The sequence below is a fragment of the Daldinia childiae genome, assembly GCF_008694065.1.
Source record: "Daldinia childiae strain JS-1345 chromosome Unknown Scaffold3, whole genome shotgun sequence".
NCBI classification, from domain to species: Eukaryota; Fungi; Ascomycota; class Sordariomycetes; order Xylariales; family Hypoxylaceae; genus Daldinia; species Daldinia childiae.
The window spans coordinates 2556143-2571224 of record NW_022984644.1 but is presented as its reverse complement, the minus strand read 5'-3'; the positions used below and the strand labels follow the sequence as shown (position 1 = coordinate 2571224).

Here is a 15082-nt window from a genome sequence, read left to right as displayed (position 1 = left end):
CCACGTGAAGAAGTAGCTCCTTCTTACTGATATGTATAATGTATAATATGCACATGCCTCGCCTTACTTATGTAAGTACCTAGACAAGGTATGCGCTTAGTAATTTATAGATAATATTACTTGCATAAACTTGAACTTGAGCTAAGTCTTAGGTTCCGTAGCCCTGGGATATTCCAACCGTCGTGCCGACAATACAACCTAATCCCCACGCATCTCGTCTCGTCTAAAGTTGCTTTAACCATGGCTTAGAATATGATCTACCACACTACGGATATATCCTAGGCTTACAATATGTAGACCTACCATTTTGACGTAATGTCTTTGCTTCGTCTCAGGAGCCTTTTGCTGTTTCAACTCACACTTTGAGATAAGCTATTCGGAGTCATTCTTCACATCATCGCTGTCGCTATAATCGGCCGCGTTGACGGAAACAACTCGTACGAAATGCCCAATAATAGATCACGTCTGAAACGGCCACGCCAACCCCACAAGGACAACTCGATTCTAGTAGGGTCGAATAGCGCGTCGCAGCCGCAGCCACGCTATGACATTGTTGAAGACTGGCTAGAACAGACGGCGAGGCCAGATCCTCACCCCTGGCCCAGTACGTCACAAGGATATCGAAAAGAAATCCTAGACAATAGCTCCCCGTATAGACCACTTGATGCGACGTCCCCATACAATAAACGCCCTAGGCGTGTAGATCCGAGATGGAGTCCTCGTCACGACTTTCCTAGTCATTATATGCACCAATTAGACTCTCCGTTGGAGACTTCGGGTCCAAAGGATGCGAGAAAGTCTACGCGAAGGCGGGCGGTCCCTAGTGATAGTTCGTTTATCAGTGGCTTTGAGAATACTACGAAGCCTCCTAGCTATACCCCTGGCTCCGCTCAAGGGGGTCATGTGGACACTCTAACTGCCAGAGCCCCAAGAGACGCGGATTTGGTGCATCTCGATGCTTCGTCGACCACTTCTCGTGCGGATGAACGGCCGAACTTCGAGAAAAGGCCCAGGAGAAAGACCAGGGAAGACAAGTATGAAACGAAGAAAAGAAACCGAAATCCCGAAGAGGGAAGCGCCGTAGACCATAGCAATCGCCGGAGTAAAAAGCGCAAGAAGGTCGAAAAGAGAAAGTCCATGGCATCTAGCAAAAACGTAATGAATAACTTCACTTCCAATGCTGTCCTCAATGACCGCATCACGGTAAGAACTCCGTCGCATGTAAGTGATATTGGTCTAAATTACGCTTAGGTCCAACCACATTTAAAGCCTGGTCTATTTGACAATGGAAGGGCATCGAAAAAACAACCAAGTAAGGATACGCTCCAAAAAATAATAATTTATTTGATAGAACCTAATAGCAAACAGTATCTGATTTAACCTTCTCTGACATGCAGTTCCTAAAGCGCCAGAATAGACACGTTCAACCAAAAGTATCATCTAAGTCCCGCCTGAGGGAGAAACGTCGAGAAGACCGAGAAATGGAAGAAGTATCGACCTTTTTCCTATCACACAAAGCCGATAGAGGTACTCCTGGATTAAGACCTCATAAGCCGGATACCAGTAGAAAATACCGGGAAGCGAGGCATCGCTTTGAACAACTCACGCCTATCCGTGGTAGAAAACCTCCTGGGTCGTCGCCTCCGAGCCATCATGGATATGCTAAGCATAACCGCACATTCCGAGCTCAGGATGAGACCGTCAATCCCGTCAGACCGGATTCCCCTGGATCAATCCTAGATGAAAACGACGCAGGCAGAGACACGACATATTTAACATGGTCCAGTAGTCGCCACTCGCCGCGTATTAATGAAAGGGACAATCATTCCAGCCCAAATGTGTCAGGTTCGATTCGAACAACTATATCAGAACCAATGAGAGTAAATCCAATAACGACAGGAGTATACGGTAATACTAGAATGTCTTCATACGACGATCATTCAACTGGGCCGAGTACAGTAAGAAAGACGATCGAGACGGAACCATATGACGTTCGCCACATTGAATCGGAGGACGCTCATCACAATACTCATCAAGGTTCTAATAGATCTCGCAAGGTTAAATATCGAGATCAAGCTATAATGACTGAAGATCCTTATAAATTCTTAGAGTCAGCAGAAGCCATCCAAATAACAGAAGACCGTCATGCGTCTAAGTCTCAAGGAGAGGCAAATTTGCACATCCCGCATATATCCAATGATGTTAACCGTGAGCAAATTGTTAGAGAAGTTCGTCTAGCTCCTATCGAGGGGGGTAGTTCAAGGCAACCTGTTGAGATTCCGCGTAGCTTAGATAGCAAGCCTGACATTATCCACCAAATCCCCGAGACGGCGGCTATCCGTATAGACCAAAACCTAGAGAGACGGAAACAGCAGGCAAGCGATGAAGCATCTGTAGCTTCCAGGGATGCAATGCCTCCCCCGTCTATGCCGTATAGTAGAAACGCCTCCATTACTGTACCCCGCGCCGACGTAGAATTTAGTACACCAAGTCAGAATGCGACTCCAGCTAATTTAGAATTTTCACACATCACTCATGTAATAGATCACGACAAAGATATACAAGACTCCCAGGAATCCCTCGAGAGTTGTAGCCAGGCTTTGCTGTATGAGTCGGTCGCCAATAATGGACATACCCTGTTAACTTCTAATAGCGTTCCCTGGATACCTCAAAGGGGGCCGTCAGCCCCCATATTAGGAGAGGTCACCTTGTTACAATCAAACGCAACTCCGCCTACTTATGCCAATGAAGATGAAGGGAGGTTAAGTAGAGGCTCGTACCAGGGAGACTTTGCGGTATCACAAGAACTTGAGACTATGGCCGAATTTATCGCCAGAATAGAGAACGAGTCACAGTGGCAACTCCCTCCCCACAGTAATGATATTCTAGGATTAGAGGAGAAAGCGTTAGACCCATCTTCGCTCGATACGGGACTATCCCACGAGCAGCCCATGGTTTACAATACGGAAAAGGAGACACCTCTCAACTTACCTTCTAATTTCGATCCTGATTATTTTGATCTAAGAAGGCCGAGGACAACTGAGCTATGCGAAGAGGGTTTAGATATTGCGGCGCCGTATACCCAGCACAGGATTGGTACTCCTAGGATGTTGCCTGGTATCACACAACCGTTGGAAGAATTTGAGGATGAGAGTTTTGAAATGTCAAGCTTCTGGCGTCCAAATCAGTTCTCTCGATTCTGATAAATACTATACGCCAATATATTAGTACCATATCGCAATGTGTACTCACATCTTTTTTCAAGGTTTAATATTCATAGGTGGTCTATTCAGGCTCTTGATCTTTCCATTTTTCTCGTAGTCCATCAACATCCATGCCACATTTTCGCGCCTTTTCAACTATTTCTACCGCCCTACCGAAAACAGGGGCATCAATCATTTTACCATCCAGGGTCCAAGCCCCTCTTTTCTCAGCCGCGGCTTTCTTGTTCGCTACGGTGATCCTGACAGCCCACTCAACCTCCTTCTTGGAGGGAGAGAAGAGTCGCTGCACCGTCTCGACCTGCGAAGGATGAATGCACTGCTTGCCATTGAATCCCATGGCCTTTCCGCCCCGGCATTCTTCCTCTAGCCGCGTTAGCCCCTCCTTCCCTTGATATGATGTGCATACCAAATCTATTACACTAGGGATGTTCTCAACGCGGGCGGCTGTCACCATGGCAGACCGCGCATATAAGAACTCGGTCAAATCCGGCGTCCGCGTGAGCGACAAGTCGAGGGCAAAGTCCTCAGCCGCAAACATTAGGCCGTTGAGGCGCGGGCCTCTAATAATCGACGAGATGTTCATTATAGCGCGTGCCGACTCGATCATGGCTATAACCCTTATGGGCTTATTGCGTATCTCTTTGTAGCTTTTGTTCTCGAAGTTCTTCAACACGTGGGAGACAGCCCTCAAGTCCCCGATGGTGTTGACTTTGGGCACGACGACGGTGTCAACGAGAGGGATCGACGCGGCAAGCTTGAGGTCTTTCTCTAGAAAGGAAGATCCGGCGCGGTTGACGCGGATGGCGATCTCGGAGACGGAGGGCGGTAGCGCAGATAATCGAGATAAGTGCTGGTTGAGGGCATCGCGAGCTTCGGTCTTTGCGTCGGGCGTCACCGAGTCCTCGAGGTCGTAGATGATGGTGTCGCAGGTGAGACCGAGGGATTTGGTTAGCATTCGTGTTGAGGACGCTGGGACTGTGCTATCGGTTAGAGACGGGAGAAGACTTGGATATCAGGTAGGCGGGTATATATTTCTTACCGTAGAGCAAAGCCCGGCGAAGAGCGGAGGTCGAACTGGAGACCATGGTTCGTAGACTTGGAAGCTCCCTTGGCCTACCTAGGAAATTGTTGTAGTAACTAGGTGCGACGTCATGGTCTTATTAGCAGAACTATTTCAGTTCCTACAAACTTTTTTTTTTTGGCGGGGACCCAGGGTAGTGCACGGGCCATATAGGTGTAAATAATAGGGGCACGTCTTATATCAAACAACTTGAGGTTTCTATTGTGCGACAATAAAATATATAGTTGATTAAGAAACTATCATTTCTAATAGATGAACTCAGGCGAATTGGTATTGATCTATTTTATGGAATACCTAGTATTGATTTAGTGTGTCATTTGTGTTCATTCTTTGACAGGTCTCCTATATTGGATTGACTAGGAGAATTAAACGACAGCAACAAATATAGGGATAAAAATGACTACCTATATCCTGTCAAAGAGCTCTATTTTAAAGTCAATATTTCACGTGCCTAGAGACCTTTATCATGGCTTTCTGGGCCTCGTATGCCCCTGAACTCCTACTGTCACCTTCCTCTTCTGTCCCATCAAGCTCATTGTGGACGGTATTGAGCGGCCGCTTCAAGCTATTCGAAACTTTACTACTGTGAGGAACCCCCCAAAAGTGGCTTCTAGACCCCTATGGCATGCTAACGGCTTCGATGCTCCATTGGCCCTTAAAATTAACGGTGTAGTGAAGTGAGTAAAGATACTCCTAGCAGGCACAAGGCATATTCTGATGCAGAACCTAGGAACCTAGCAATGGAATCTCATGATATCCTGACAAAGACAAAAATATATCACTACGTGCGGTGTAAGGCATCTCTCGACTTTAAACGCGATGCTCCCTCGTCGAGAGCATGGATTTGGCCATCTGCCGCTTCAACGGAGACTCGAGTAGGGCCGCTACATGTATAGAGTTAGGCACTATTCCAAAACCAGAACATATGTGTCTAGAAACAGACGCGTCACTTCCGCCTATATTCGGACCAACGGCAGCAGATTTCTTGAAGGCGTTCTAATGGGTTCTCCCTTAGACGATTTCGATCAGAAACTAAATGCCAAGACCCCTTACTTGACAGGATGCGTCACAACACCTTCATCGAAAGTGCCATTTTCGAGACCAAATCTAAAGGGAAACAAGGTAACACCACGATTCTACCATAAATACTAGAGCTGATATCTACCGGTGGCGATAATATATCCCCGCTTACGAGTAACGTCGATACTCATCCGCGCTTGGTTACCTATGACAAGTCGGATGCAAGACACGGTGCTACTCAAGCCACTATCTCATTACCCATGGACCGAGTGTATGAACAAAAATACAAATGGAAGAGTTTATGGGAGGCTCGATACGCAATTCGAACAAGATTCGCTCGGCTCATGATAAAATTTGTAGAAAACCTAATCAAAGTAATGGCAAGGTAGTGGTCCTGAAAAGTCTTGCGGAACCGGCCGATTCAGTCCCTGCCCCGGGGTGGCTGCCTGTGATAAAGTTTCAGGTACTAGGGCTTTCTCGTTCGGTGCTCTATAGGGGTCCTGCCGGGACATACAAGATGGATACAAGATATTCTTCCTTGAGACTAGGCCGAAAAATACACTATACACCTAGTGAAAGGCTCACTATGGCCTTTCTCTCGGAGTGATCGCCAAGGTCACAATATATAACCGTCACAGCTTGCTTATCATCGTAATAGTAGTAGTAATAGAGAGCCGGCAGATAAATGTCCCATGGCGAGGCTCTATTCGCTCCTCTATGGTCTGCGTGCACCGGCATACCCCTTTATCCGAGCAGAGGCATTCCTTGCTAGCTTAGCTTTTCAAAAAGTAGTAGGTATCAAAGTTAACCTACACAGGTAGATAGAGAGAATACGATGAAAATGATATTAATTACAAGGTAACGATCCAACCTTACTCAAGGATCTAACGATGAAATCCGCCGGTAATGACGAGCTTAACTCATGAATGTTCGTTTATGCTTGGTTTCTAGTACCAATCCAAACTTAAAGCATGAAACTGTTCGTACTGCTTTTACTAGTTACTCAAGGACCTCCCGAAGAATAGGAGATACTACAAGAGCTAGAATAAGCAAGACTACCATGAGATACCCTAGACTAGAAAAGAAATATATGGCTACTAAAGATGTTCAAACTTGAATATTATAGTCTAGGCTTATTACAACGAGATATATAGATATGCGTTAACTATTTTAAAAGAAATCCAGCTACACCTCACAATTTAATCATCCGCTATTTTCATCACGACCTAAGAAATAATAAAAGCATTAGGTTTAGTTCTGGGCCCGTCTGAAAATGAAAACAACTGGTAGACCCTACGACAATAGACCCTTGTCGTCCATATTTAGAACAGACTTGAATCTAGCTCTTCTACTCCCCTTTCCCACGGCCATGGGAAAGAAAGAACAGTTCGAGTTGGATAACTACCTTAATCTATGGAGATGCTGACGCTATCAATAGCTCGTGGTAGTGTGCTATACTGCAGCTCGCAAGCACGGGTTGACAGGGCTTGGGTAGCCGAAGCCAAGGTAGGATAGCGGATGAATTCATTACTAACTCGCAAGATCTGGTTTGGTACCAGTGACGTGATGGCTCGAAGCTTGGAGGGGGGGTTCGAGGCATGTGTAAGCAACCTATTGCGGCGCTCGGTGCTACTCGCTAGGCCTCAAGTCGGCGTTTTTTCTATGTAAGCATTCGCCGGGGTGCTCCAGTAGACGTCCGTAGTGAGCTGGAACCGTCCAATGCCACACAAGTCCTAAGACGCTCCGAAAGGAGGAATCCATCTGAGCTCCGTCCCCAGCCGGATGGAATGCGACGCGATCTAGATTCTTAGTCGGCCATTCACTCTACCATCGAGAGACAGGTGGGCATACCCGGATCACCGAACCTGATGTCAAGCTTACGACGATTTCACTCTAGACTGTCGAAAGCCACGAGGGAGATCAAACGGCGATTGGATACCGGTGCTCTAGATCTGATCTATATCGTTCGATGGGCGGCCGCTTGCCTACTTGTTGGCGGTCTCCGTGCTATTTACGTACGGTGCTATACAGCGATCCTAGTCTCACCATGTCGTACTGCATTCGCAGACGGATTGCGGCTCCCCGCATGTCAGCAATATACTACCTATCCTAAGAGTTGCGTCACTTGACAAGTGGTATTTCGTTTGAAATTGCGAATGGGCTTTTACAAGCTTTGGTGAAAAGCTTCAAAAATCGGTTCTCCAAAAAAAGGGTTGGACCCTGGAAATAGACGATGTCACGCTGGATCTATTTCTGGCATATCGTATTTTCCCGAAGTAGAGTTCTCGGGACGAGCTACCATCTCCCAACCCCAATGCGGCGACGAAGTCTTATACCAACCATTGATCTAATGGCGTGACCCTCGACCATTAGGCCCAAGTAACCTTGAATATTCCCTATCAGACCAGCCTCGAACGGCCAGTCTCCCGATTCTGCTTCCGGAGTACAGTAAAGTTTTCCTTCAATCCCCGGCTCGAGGACTTGTCCAGATGTTTCCAGATTCTCGGTCCTGTCAATCTTGCTAGTCCCCTGCATGATGCTAAACATATCGTGACACTTCGACGATGTTCCCCTACATAGCGACGACTATCTCGAATCCACCTGCTATGCTACTGCATAACACAGTAGCTTGGGTCGGAGCCGTTGGTTATATTGCTTGATGGATAACTTCACATAAGCGAAAGAGTCTAAACACTCAACCAGGACGAGTTCTAGAAGTTGTCATTTCCAAAAATAGAGAATCTCGAGCCATCGATGAGCGTCATCGTCTCAGGTCCCGGCTCATTTGAACATTCGAATGCTTTTTTGAAAGCCCAAGTCTAGCGCATATTCCGCGATGATATCTCCTTTCTGGCGACATCAGCCTACGCCCGAGCCGAAAGAGATATGACCACAATTCGCCCTTTTCCCATGATTTACGGCTCTCAGCGAGATAAGCGGATGAGCGGCAAAGGCAGATTTAAAAAGCGTCATGAAAATGTCTTCCCATACGTGGTTCGTGGGTGGTTCGTTAGGTAGAAGGACTCGACCCGGTTAAAATCCCCTTCACCCCGGGTATATTGTGTTATCTAAGGCCCAGCCGCGCCGTAGCTCCAATATATCGATATTAACAATAAATGAACTTAACCTTGTTTCCAGGGAATGACTAGACTCTTCTTATCTTTCGCGGAGGAGGGGGGTTATGACGAATTGCCTGGGAGGCCTTTGTATAAATGTGGGTGACGACGGCGACGATCAGGGCATGTTTTGAGAATATCAAACAAACGACAGCAACATCGCAACGACATTAAATATTTAATCATCTAGATATACATACATCACAGCATATCAGCTGAGATTAATACCTTAATCTTCGCTAAGAAAAGCAGTTCGCCATGTACCGTGTTGGCATTACTGCCCTAGCCCTCGCGGCTTTGGCCTCCGCAGCCCCAATCTCCGAGCCGTCGAAGACCACGGAGCAGAGGGATTTCGTCGTCCCCGACCCGAACGGCTGGCTCCCAGGACCTGGCAGCCCGCCGCCGCCGACCTTTACTCTCCTACCTCCCATTACCGGAGGCCTAGAGCCGTCGACTAAGAAACGCCAGGACACCGTCATAATCCTCCCACCTATCACCGGCGGTCTTGACCCTTCCGACAAGAAGAAGCGACAGGACACGATCGGAATCGGCGACGGCAGCTCTGACCCTGTTAAGGCACACATCAAGGCTCTAGAGCTCGAGTATGAGGCTTTAATCCACAACTTCGGCACAAACCCACCCAAGCCTGTTGCCAAGCGCATTGCCTCTATCAAGGACGAGCTCCTGACCAAGTACGGCATTAAGATCATCCAGTCTCCCGACGGCACCACGACTACCTTCGTACCCGGCAAGCGAAGCGTCGTCGACAACGACTACGTTCCCGGCGGCCCTTTCTTCCCTCTACCGGGCTTCCCCGGTGGTCCGGTCACCCCCGACCCCGTAGTCCCGGGCGGCCCCATCGAGGTCAGCGACTAGACGGAGGCGCAGCAGTCGACCGCTAGCAACGCCGGAGAGTGGGGGACTCCTTACTATATTAGGTACTGAATAAGGGGCGGGGTGTTGGTGGAGGAGGAGTTTTTCCTTGTACGAAAGAGAACGTCGAACGCGAAAAAGAAAGACCGAGCGAAGGGATCTAGGGGCGCTGGCGATATCCGGGTTGCTAATTTTCCTTCTGACGCTCTCAGATCCACTTAGATCGTTACCAATAGTTTAGTAGTTTTTATTATTATTATTTTTATCTTATTCTATTATAGATCTGTTGATACTTCAACACCCCCCCGCCCCTTATTTACATACGCTGCTCTTCTTGTTGGTGCTGGGTTCTAGAACCACTTGTGACCGCGAATCTCAGAGTGCTTGCGTAATAAGCTAGGTAGTTATGAAATGCCGGTAGCAGGATAGGCTCTGTTGATGCCCACTTCGATATAGCCCCATTATAGTAGTCTATCTTGAGTCATGGTCTCATACTAAGATCGTAGGGCTGTTAGAAGCTTCGTGTATGCAATGTGGAACATACACCTCAAACCGGCTCTCTTTCGGTCGAGGTTCGGTGAGCTTTCAGCAAAGCTAATACACGCCCTTACTGGTGTTCGTAGTATTCCGCTGTTAGCTGACTTTGTAAGACCAGCCCAGTTAAAGCCCGCCACAAATCGTGACTCTAGGCATAGTTCCGCGCCTCGGCGGGTCTGCTACCGTATTAGTGGGAACCGAGCGATCCGTTATTCGGATAAGGGGACGGCAGCATTCCCGCCGGTTTTACGACGGCGCGAGTCAGTTAATCTTACTGGGTTGTAGTAGTGCGGAAAGTGAGGCCACGGTTGATACATCGATGGTTAGATTTCTTCCAGATGTTCTGCCCAACCCTAAGCTAATTACGAGCGGAAGCGCCAGAAACAACTAGATCATGGTTCTGACAAATAACCAAGTAACGTCTCCAGTAAATATGTATAGTATTAAGAGGTTATTAAACATCCACGTACGAGGTACGGCGCTAGAATGGACTAACAACAAGATAACTGCCGTACAGCATAGGTCACTGGGACTCGAGCCTAACACAGGCTGGCCTAACACTTGATAACTCGCCCAGTTCATTCATTCATTCATATGCTGTACCCCTTCACTAGTGACATTAGAGTGATGCTAGCTAGCTACAGCTGTAGCGTAATAACTACGGTGAGCTCAACTGTGAATTACCAGAACCCACAGTATCCGAGACCGTTCCGAACACGAAACTCACCGCTCACAGTAATAGTATGTATCGAAGCCAACTAACAAGAAGGCCCACGGGGTAAACTTTAAGGCTTTTGAGTTGTCACTTGACAACTCTAATAGCAAACTCTCATTTTGTGTCAGCGCCTCCTGTTTGCCTGTCTCCAATAAATCGCTGACCGGAACGTATTAATAATTGGAACCAGTACACATGGCATCTTGACGGACAAGATATAGTTAGTAAGCTAGGGGGAAGTCCCGCGGAGATGATGTGTGAGAATGACGGGATGAAAACGGTCACCGAGAATTCCGCTTGAGGCTCGTGAGAGCTAAGTGTCTTAGCTTCAGGCCAAATCTAGATGCGATTAAGAAGTGCCCGATAGTAGACACTATTTTACCAACCCACATAGCAAATGAGCTGTTAGTCGAAGTGTGGCTACATATACCGGCACCCCCCGAGGGACCCAGTGATTATGGAGCCGAGCCTGACTTGTTTGCGAACCGGTTCGCGCAGGAACCAAAATAGACTCCGCGATTTGTGTTGCCTGAAGCGGCACATCGATATCGAGCATGCTGCAAAGATGGGACTCTAAACCATATTGTTGTCACGATCGTCAATCCTACTGTCGATAGCGTAAGGCAACTCACGCCCTCCTATCCACATGTCTTTCACGTGATGAACAAGACTGCTCTCCTGCTTCATGATACCGGGTTCTCCATCTTTCCGGTTCCAGACATGGATGAACCCTGAGTGGGCCACGTTGATTGTAGGGTCTTAGCCGAAGGGCGAAGGGCGAAGAGCAAGACAAGAATAAGCAAATATAGTATGTCACGTTGTTGTGTCTCCCGTCATCAAAGACATATATTGGTCTCACATATTGAGGGAATACCGCGTAAGTATGGAAAGTTAAACGGGCGAACAGACGCAGGGCTATGTCCGGATGTCACGATGATAGGGGCGGATGGCTAGGCGGATGGCAACTGATGACCCTTAAGGGACATAGGATTATTACATACGTGGCTCTACAGCAGCCTCGGGCGATTGATAGCTGGGACCAATGAGTTTCAATACATGAAGTTTACCGGATAAGACTACTGTAAGACACTCAGCCTCAGCGCGTACTACACACCATGATAGGTTTCGGGATGCCCCAACGAAGGACACGCGTATGTAACCACCAGGCTGAGATGGTAGTATATGGTAATCTATGAACGGCAAAGCTGTCTTACCCATCCCACTGATCCCTTAGTCCAGATGGTTGGCAGAGAAAGTCCAGAGCTTCGACCCGACACACAGTTGTGCATCTCGGTCTCACCCATAAGAATTCCACTTCGGCGCGTGACCAACGCCTTCAGGGGGAGAGAGAAGGATTGTTACTTTCTCGAATTCAACGCTGCCTGACACGAAAACAGAATGGCGATCTAGGCCCATGTGTCAAATAGCTCGTGAAATGAGATACGGATTGGATGAAATATGCCGAAACAATGTCCAGCCCACACGGAGCCGCAATGGCCTTCGTGTTCCCAAAAACAAAAGCGACCATTGGCGTGGAGAGTTCCCCGGCCTGGTTATAAGACTTGTACTATACGTTGCCACGCTAATAATATCAAGACACGATGATCTTGACCGTGTCGCCGGCTCCGCTACCCAACTCCACCGCCTCCGCATCGGCATGGGGAGCGGAAACATAACCCAGCACCCAGCCTAGCGTCCGCTGCGCTGTAAGATGGGGGAAAGACAACCCTTTCCCGCCGTGTCGTTCGCTTATTCATTGCCGTAGCCTGTAAGGCACGACGACACCATCGCCTAGACGCATGAATAATGCTGAGACAAATATTACAACCATAGGCGGATGCCGTGGAACACCCTAACATTCCCTGCTTACTACAAGTTCTACATGGGAACTTATCGAAAGGTCCAATAAGACTTGATAGAATTGCCTCTCATGATTTCGCTTAGGTTAGAGGGGACGCATGCACAACAATCCGGACGGCATTAAGAAAGTTCTATTGAAGCGTCATGTAAATAACCTAGTCACCGCACCTTGGGTTAAAGAGACACGCAATCATTATTAGGCCCCTTGCTGTTGACTGAGCCGCTTAACTACTTGTCTAGGAACGTATTTGACCAGATCAGGACTTGTCAGTGGGGAATGATAGCCTACTTTGGGACGTGTGGAGGTCGAGTGTTCTCCCAAGACAAAGACACAATAGCATCACAAGAGATTTCAGGCGCCTGATGAGGGTCGATTTCGAAGATAGTCCCCGTTCCGATAAATCGTGCTTCCAAAGGATTTGTTCCCTAACCCTAGCCATGTTTTCCCTACATACATACATACATACATAGGTAGCAAGATGAGGCCCAAAAACGCATGGACAGCCCTAATGACAGTCCTTATTTTAGCGTACCGTAGTTCCCCCCAGCGTAGGAGACATCGAGATGACACGCAGTTGAACAGGATCAGGTGCCACGACTCGAAGACTACGTAGACTGTGGATTTTTTTTTTCCCCTTGTACCGTACTGTTCTTTGTGGAGATGAACAGTCCAATGGGTATCACGACCGGGAGATCATAGATCGAGCGATTTGATTTGCACCGCCCCAATATCATGAGTAGAATATTCCCCCTTTATCGAACGGGACCACGTCACTACGTGCGCATGTCCCCTCCTCCCCCACACATGTGGGCGTATGTATGTACACTAGAACTACCTAACTTCTCTTGCTGCTCGTTCCAGCCTCGGGTCAAAGCCAGCTACATATGTAAAACCTTACGGGTACCCAGATATTGACAGCGGGTTGCGGTGTGGAGGCTGCGAGCCACCTTTTTGGGTTGGCGATGCCCTCATCGAACATCGAACCGCGAGACTACCGACCTGGGTAGAGATCAGGACCGGCAACGTCGCTCCGATTTGCTTTTGCGCATTATTTTTCGGGTCCTGGTTCTTGTTCTCGCCGGCTCCATTACCTTCTACATACATACGTACGATGTCTACCTGAGCCTACTTACCTAGTCAGGCACGCGTTACGGAGCACATTCACACGTAGCGGTCGAGACGACGTCCCAATATGGGTACATAATAGAAAGTTGACCAATGATATGTTGCGTCTGGCCTATGTCCTGGCAAATAAACATGACAAGTACTATGCAGAGCGCCTTTGGTGCCTGCGCCATGCGAACCTAAGGACCTCTGCGAATGTATGTTCTGTATGTACGTTCTATATGTACTCCATAATATCGAGTCTTTCGTTAGTATTAGCAATAGCAATAGCATCAGCATCAGCATTGGCATATGTGAGCATGTGTATGTAGTATTGTCTGTACGAAATGATTGTGCCTCTCCACTCGGAAGCAGGCGGCACAGTGACAGTGATCGTAAGCAGGCTTTTGAACCTTTCGATCCAATCTCCGCCCATATCTCATCAAACCTCTTTCCAATATCACCCCTCACAGCCCTCTCGATGAGAGGACGGTAGAAATGTGTGGGTCTCAGTCGCGATGAAGCCTTGGAGGGGTTCTCGAGGAATCGAATCTGGGACGCGGAAGACGGGGGGGGGGAGACACAAGCGCAAAGCACGAAGACATGAGAGAGAGAGAGAGGGCAGAGAGAGGAGCAAAGACCTTTCACCGCCATGTGCCAGTGAACCCAGGCTATCGGTCCAATCACCAGGTAGAAGTAAGGGAAGCCGACCCATCACCATACCCAAACCATCGACTTGCATACGCATTTCGGACTAGGGACATGGACCCCGTTGATGCTGATTCGCTCAAGGCGAGACGGTAGGGGAGACGAAAGGGAAAATGCGAGAGAAATCAAGGAAAATGAGAAAGAAGAATAAGAGAAAAGAAAAGAAAAGGGCTGCATAGGCACTTCCACTCCCTTCCCACACACCAACACACCGGGAGCGCGCTAGGCAGAGTCGAGTATAGAAGAGAAGATGCACTGCAACATAGGAAAATCATGACCTTTTACAATGTTACGGAAGAGGGCGCAATATTTCCTCTTCCCTCTACCCTCTACGTTACCTACCTAACCTACCTACCTACCTAGGTAAACAAGATTCTCATTCTCTCCACCACTTATCATCCAAGTATGTATGGAAGACAAGAGAAAGAGAAAGCGTCGCGCAGCGCAGCGCCCCGAGCTACTGCACGTCTTTTGACACTTACGCGCAACACTGCGTCCAACGGCAAATAAGGCTGGGCTCCTGTTTTTTTTTTCTCCCTGCTACTACTTCTTTTCTTCTTCTTCTTCTTATTATTCTTACCCTTTCATTTAACCAACCGTGTAGTAGCCGAGATGGATTGGCTGGGTACCATAATGTAATGTAGGTACCTAGACATGTATGTTATGTATGTATGTATGTATGTAGCGTGATGATGAGACTGGACTGGACTGGACTGCCCCATATCGTGACAATTTTCCAAGTACCAAGGATCTGCGCCTGGCTCTTTTTGCGCCTAAAAACGGGGAGCCGTACCATAAGTCCACAGCCCATCCCATGCTATCCCATTTCCCATCGTGCATAGT

At 48.0% G+C, this 15082-nt stretch overlaps 3 protein-coding genes across 3 annotated transcripts; 2 read left to right on the top strand and 1 right to left on the bottom strand.

Moving 5' to 3' along the window:
- Nucleotides 1-744: 744 nt before the first annotated feature.
- GL218_03413 (uncharacterized protein) lies at nucleotides 745-1810 on the top strand (the record flags this gene model as incomplete). The annotated part of the gene is made up of 4 exons (XM_033579973.1): nucleotides 745-1203; nucleotides 1252-1312; nucleotides 1369-1709; nucleotides 1790-1810. The coding sequence occupies 4 exons, from the start codon at nucleotides 745-747 to the stop codon at nucleotides 1808-1810; spliced, it is 882 nt and encodes a 293-aa protein (XP_033436072.1).
- A 1475-nt stretch (nucleotides 1811-3285) lies between these two features.
- Nucleotides 3286-4309, bottom strand: GL218_03412 (Citrate lyase subunit beta; the record flags this gene model as incomplete). The annotated part of the gene is made up of 2 exons (XM_033579972.1): nucleotides 3286-4199; nucleotides 4264-4309. The coding sequence occupies 2 exons, from the start codon at nucleotides 4307-4309 to the stop codon at nucleotides 3286-3288; spliced, it is 960 nt and encodes a 319-aa protein (XP_033436071.1).
- A 4390-nt stretch (nucleotides 4310-8699) lies between these two features.
- On the top strand, nucleotides 8700-9317 carry GL218_03411 (uncharacterized protein; the record flags this gene model as incomplete). The annotated part of the gene is made up of 1 exon (XM_033579971.1): nucleotides 8700-9317. The coding sequence occupies one exon, from the start codon at nucleotides 8700-8702 to the stop codon at nucleotides 9315-9317; it is 618 nt and encodes a 205-aa protein (XP_033436074.1).
- Between the last annotated feature and the right edge of the window lie 5765 nt (nucleotides 9318-15082).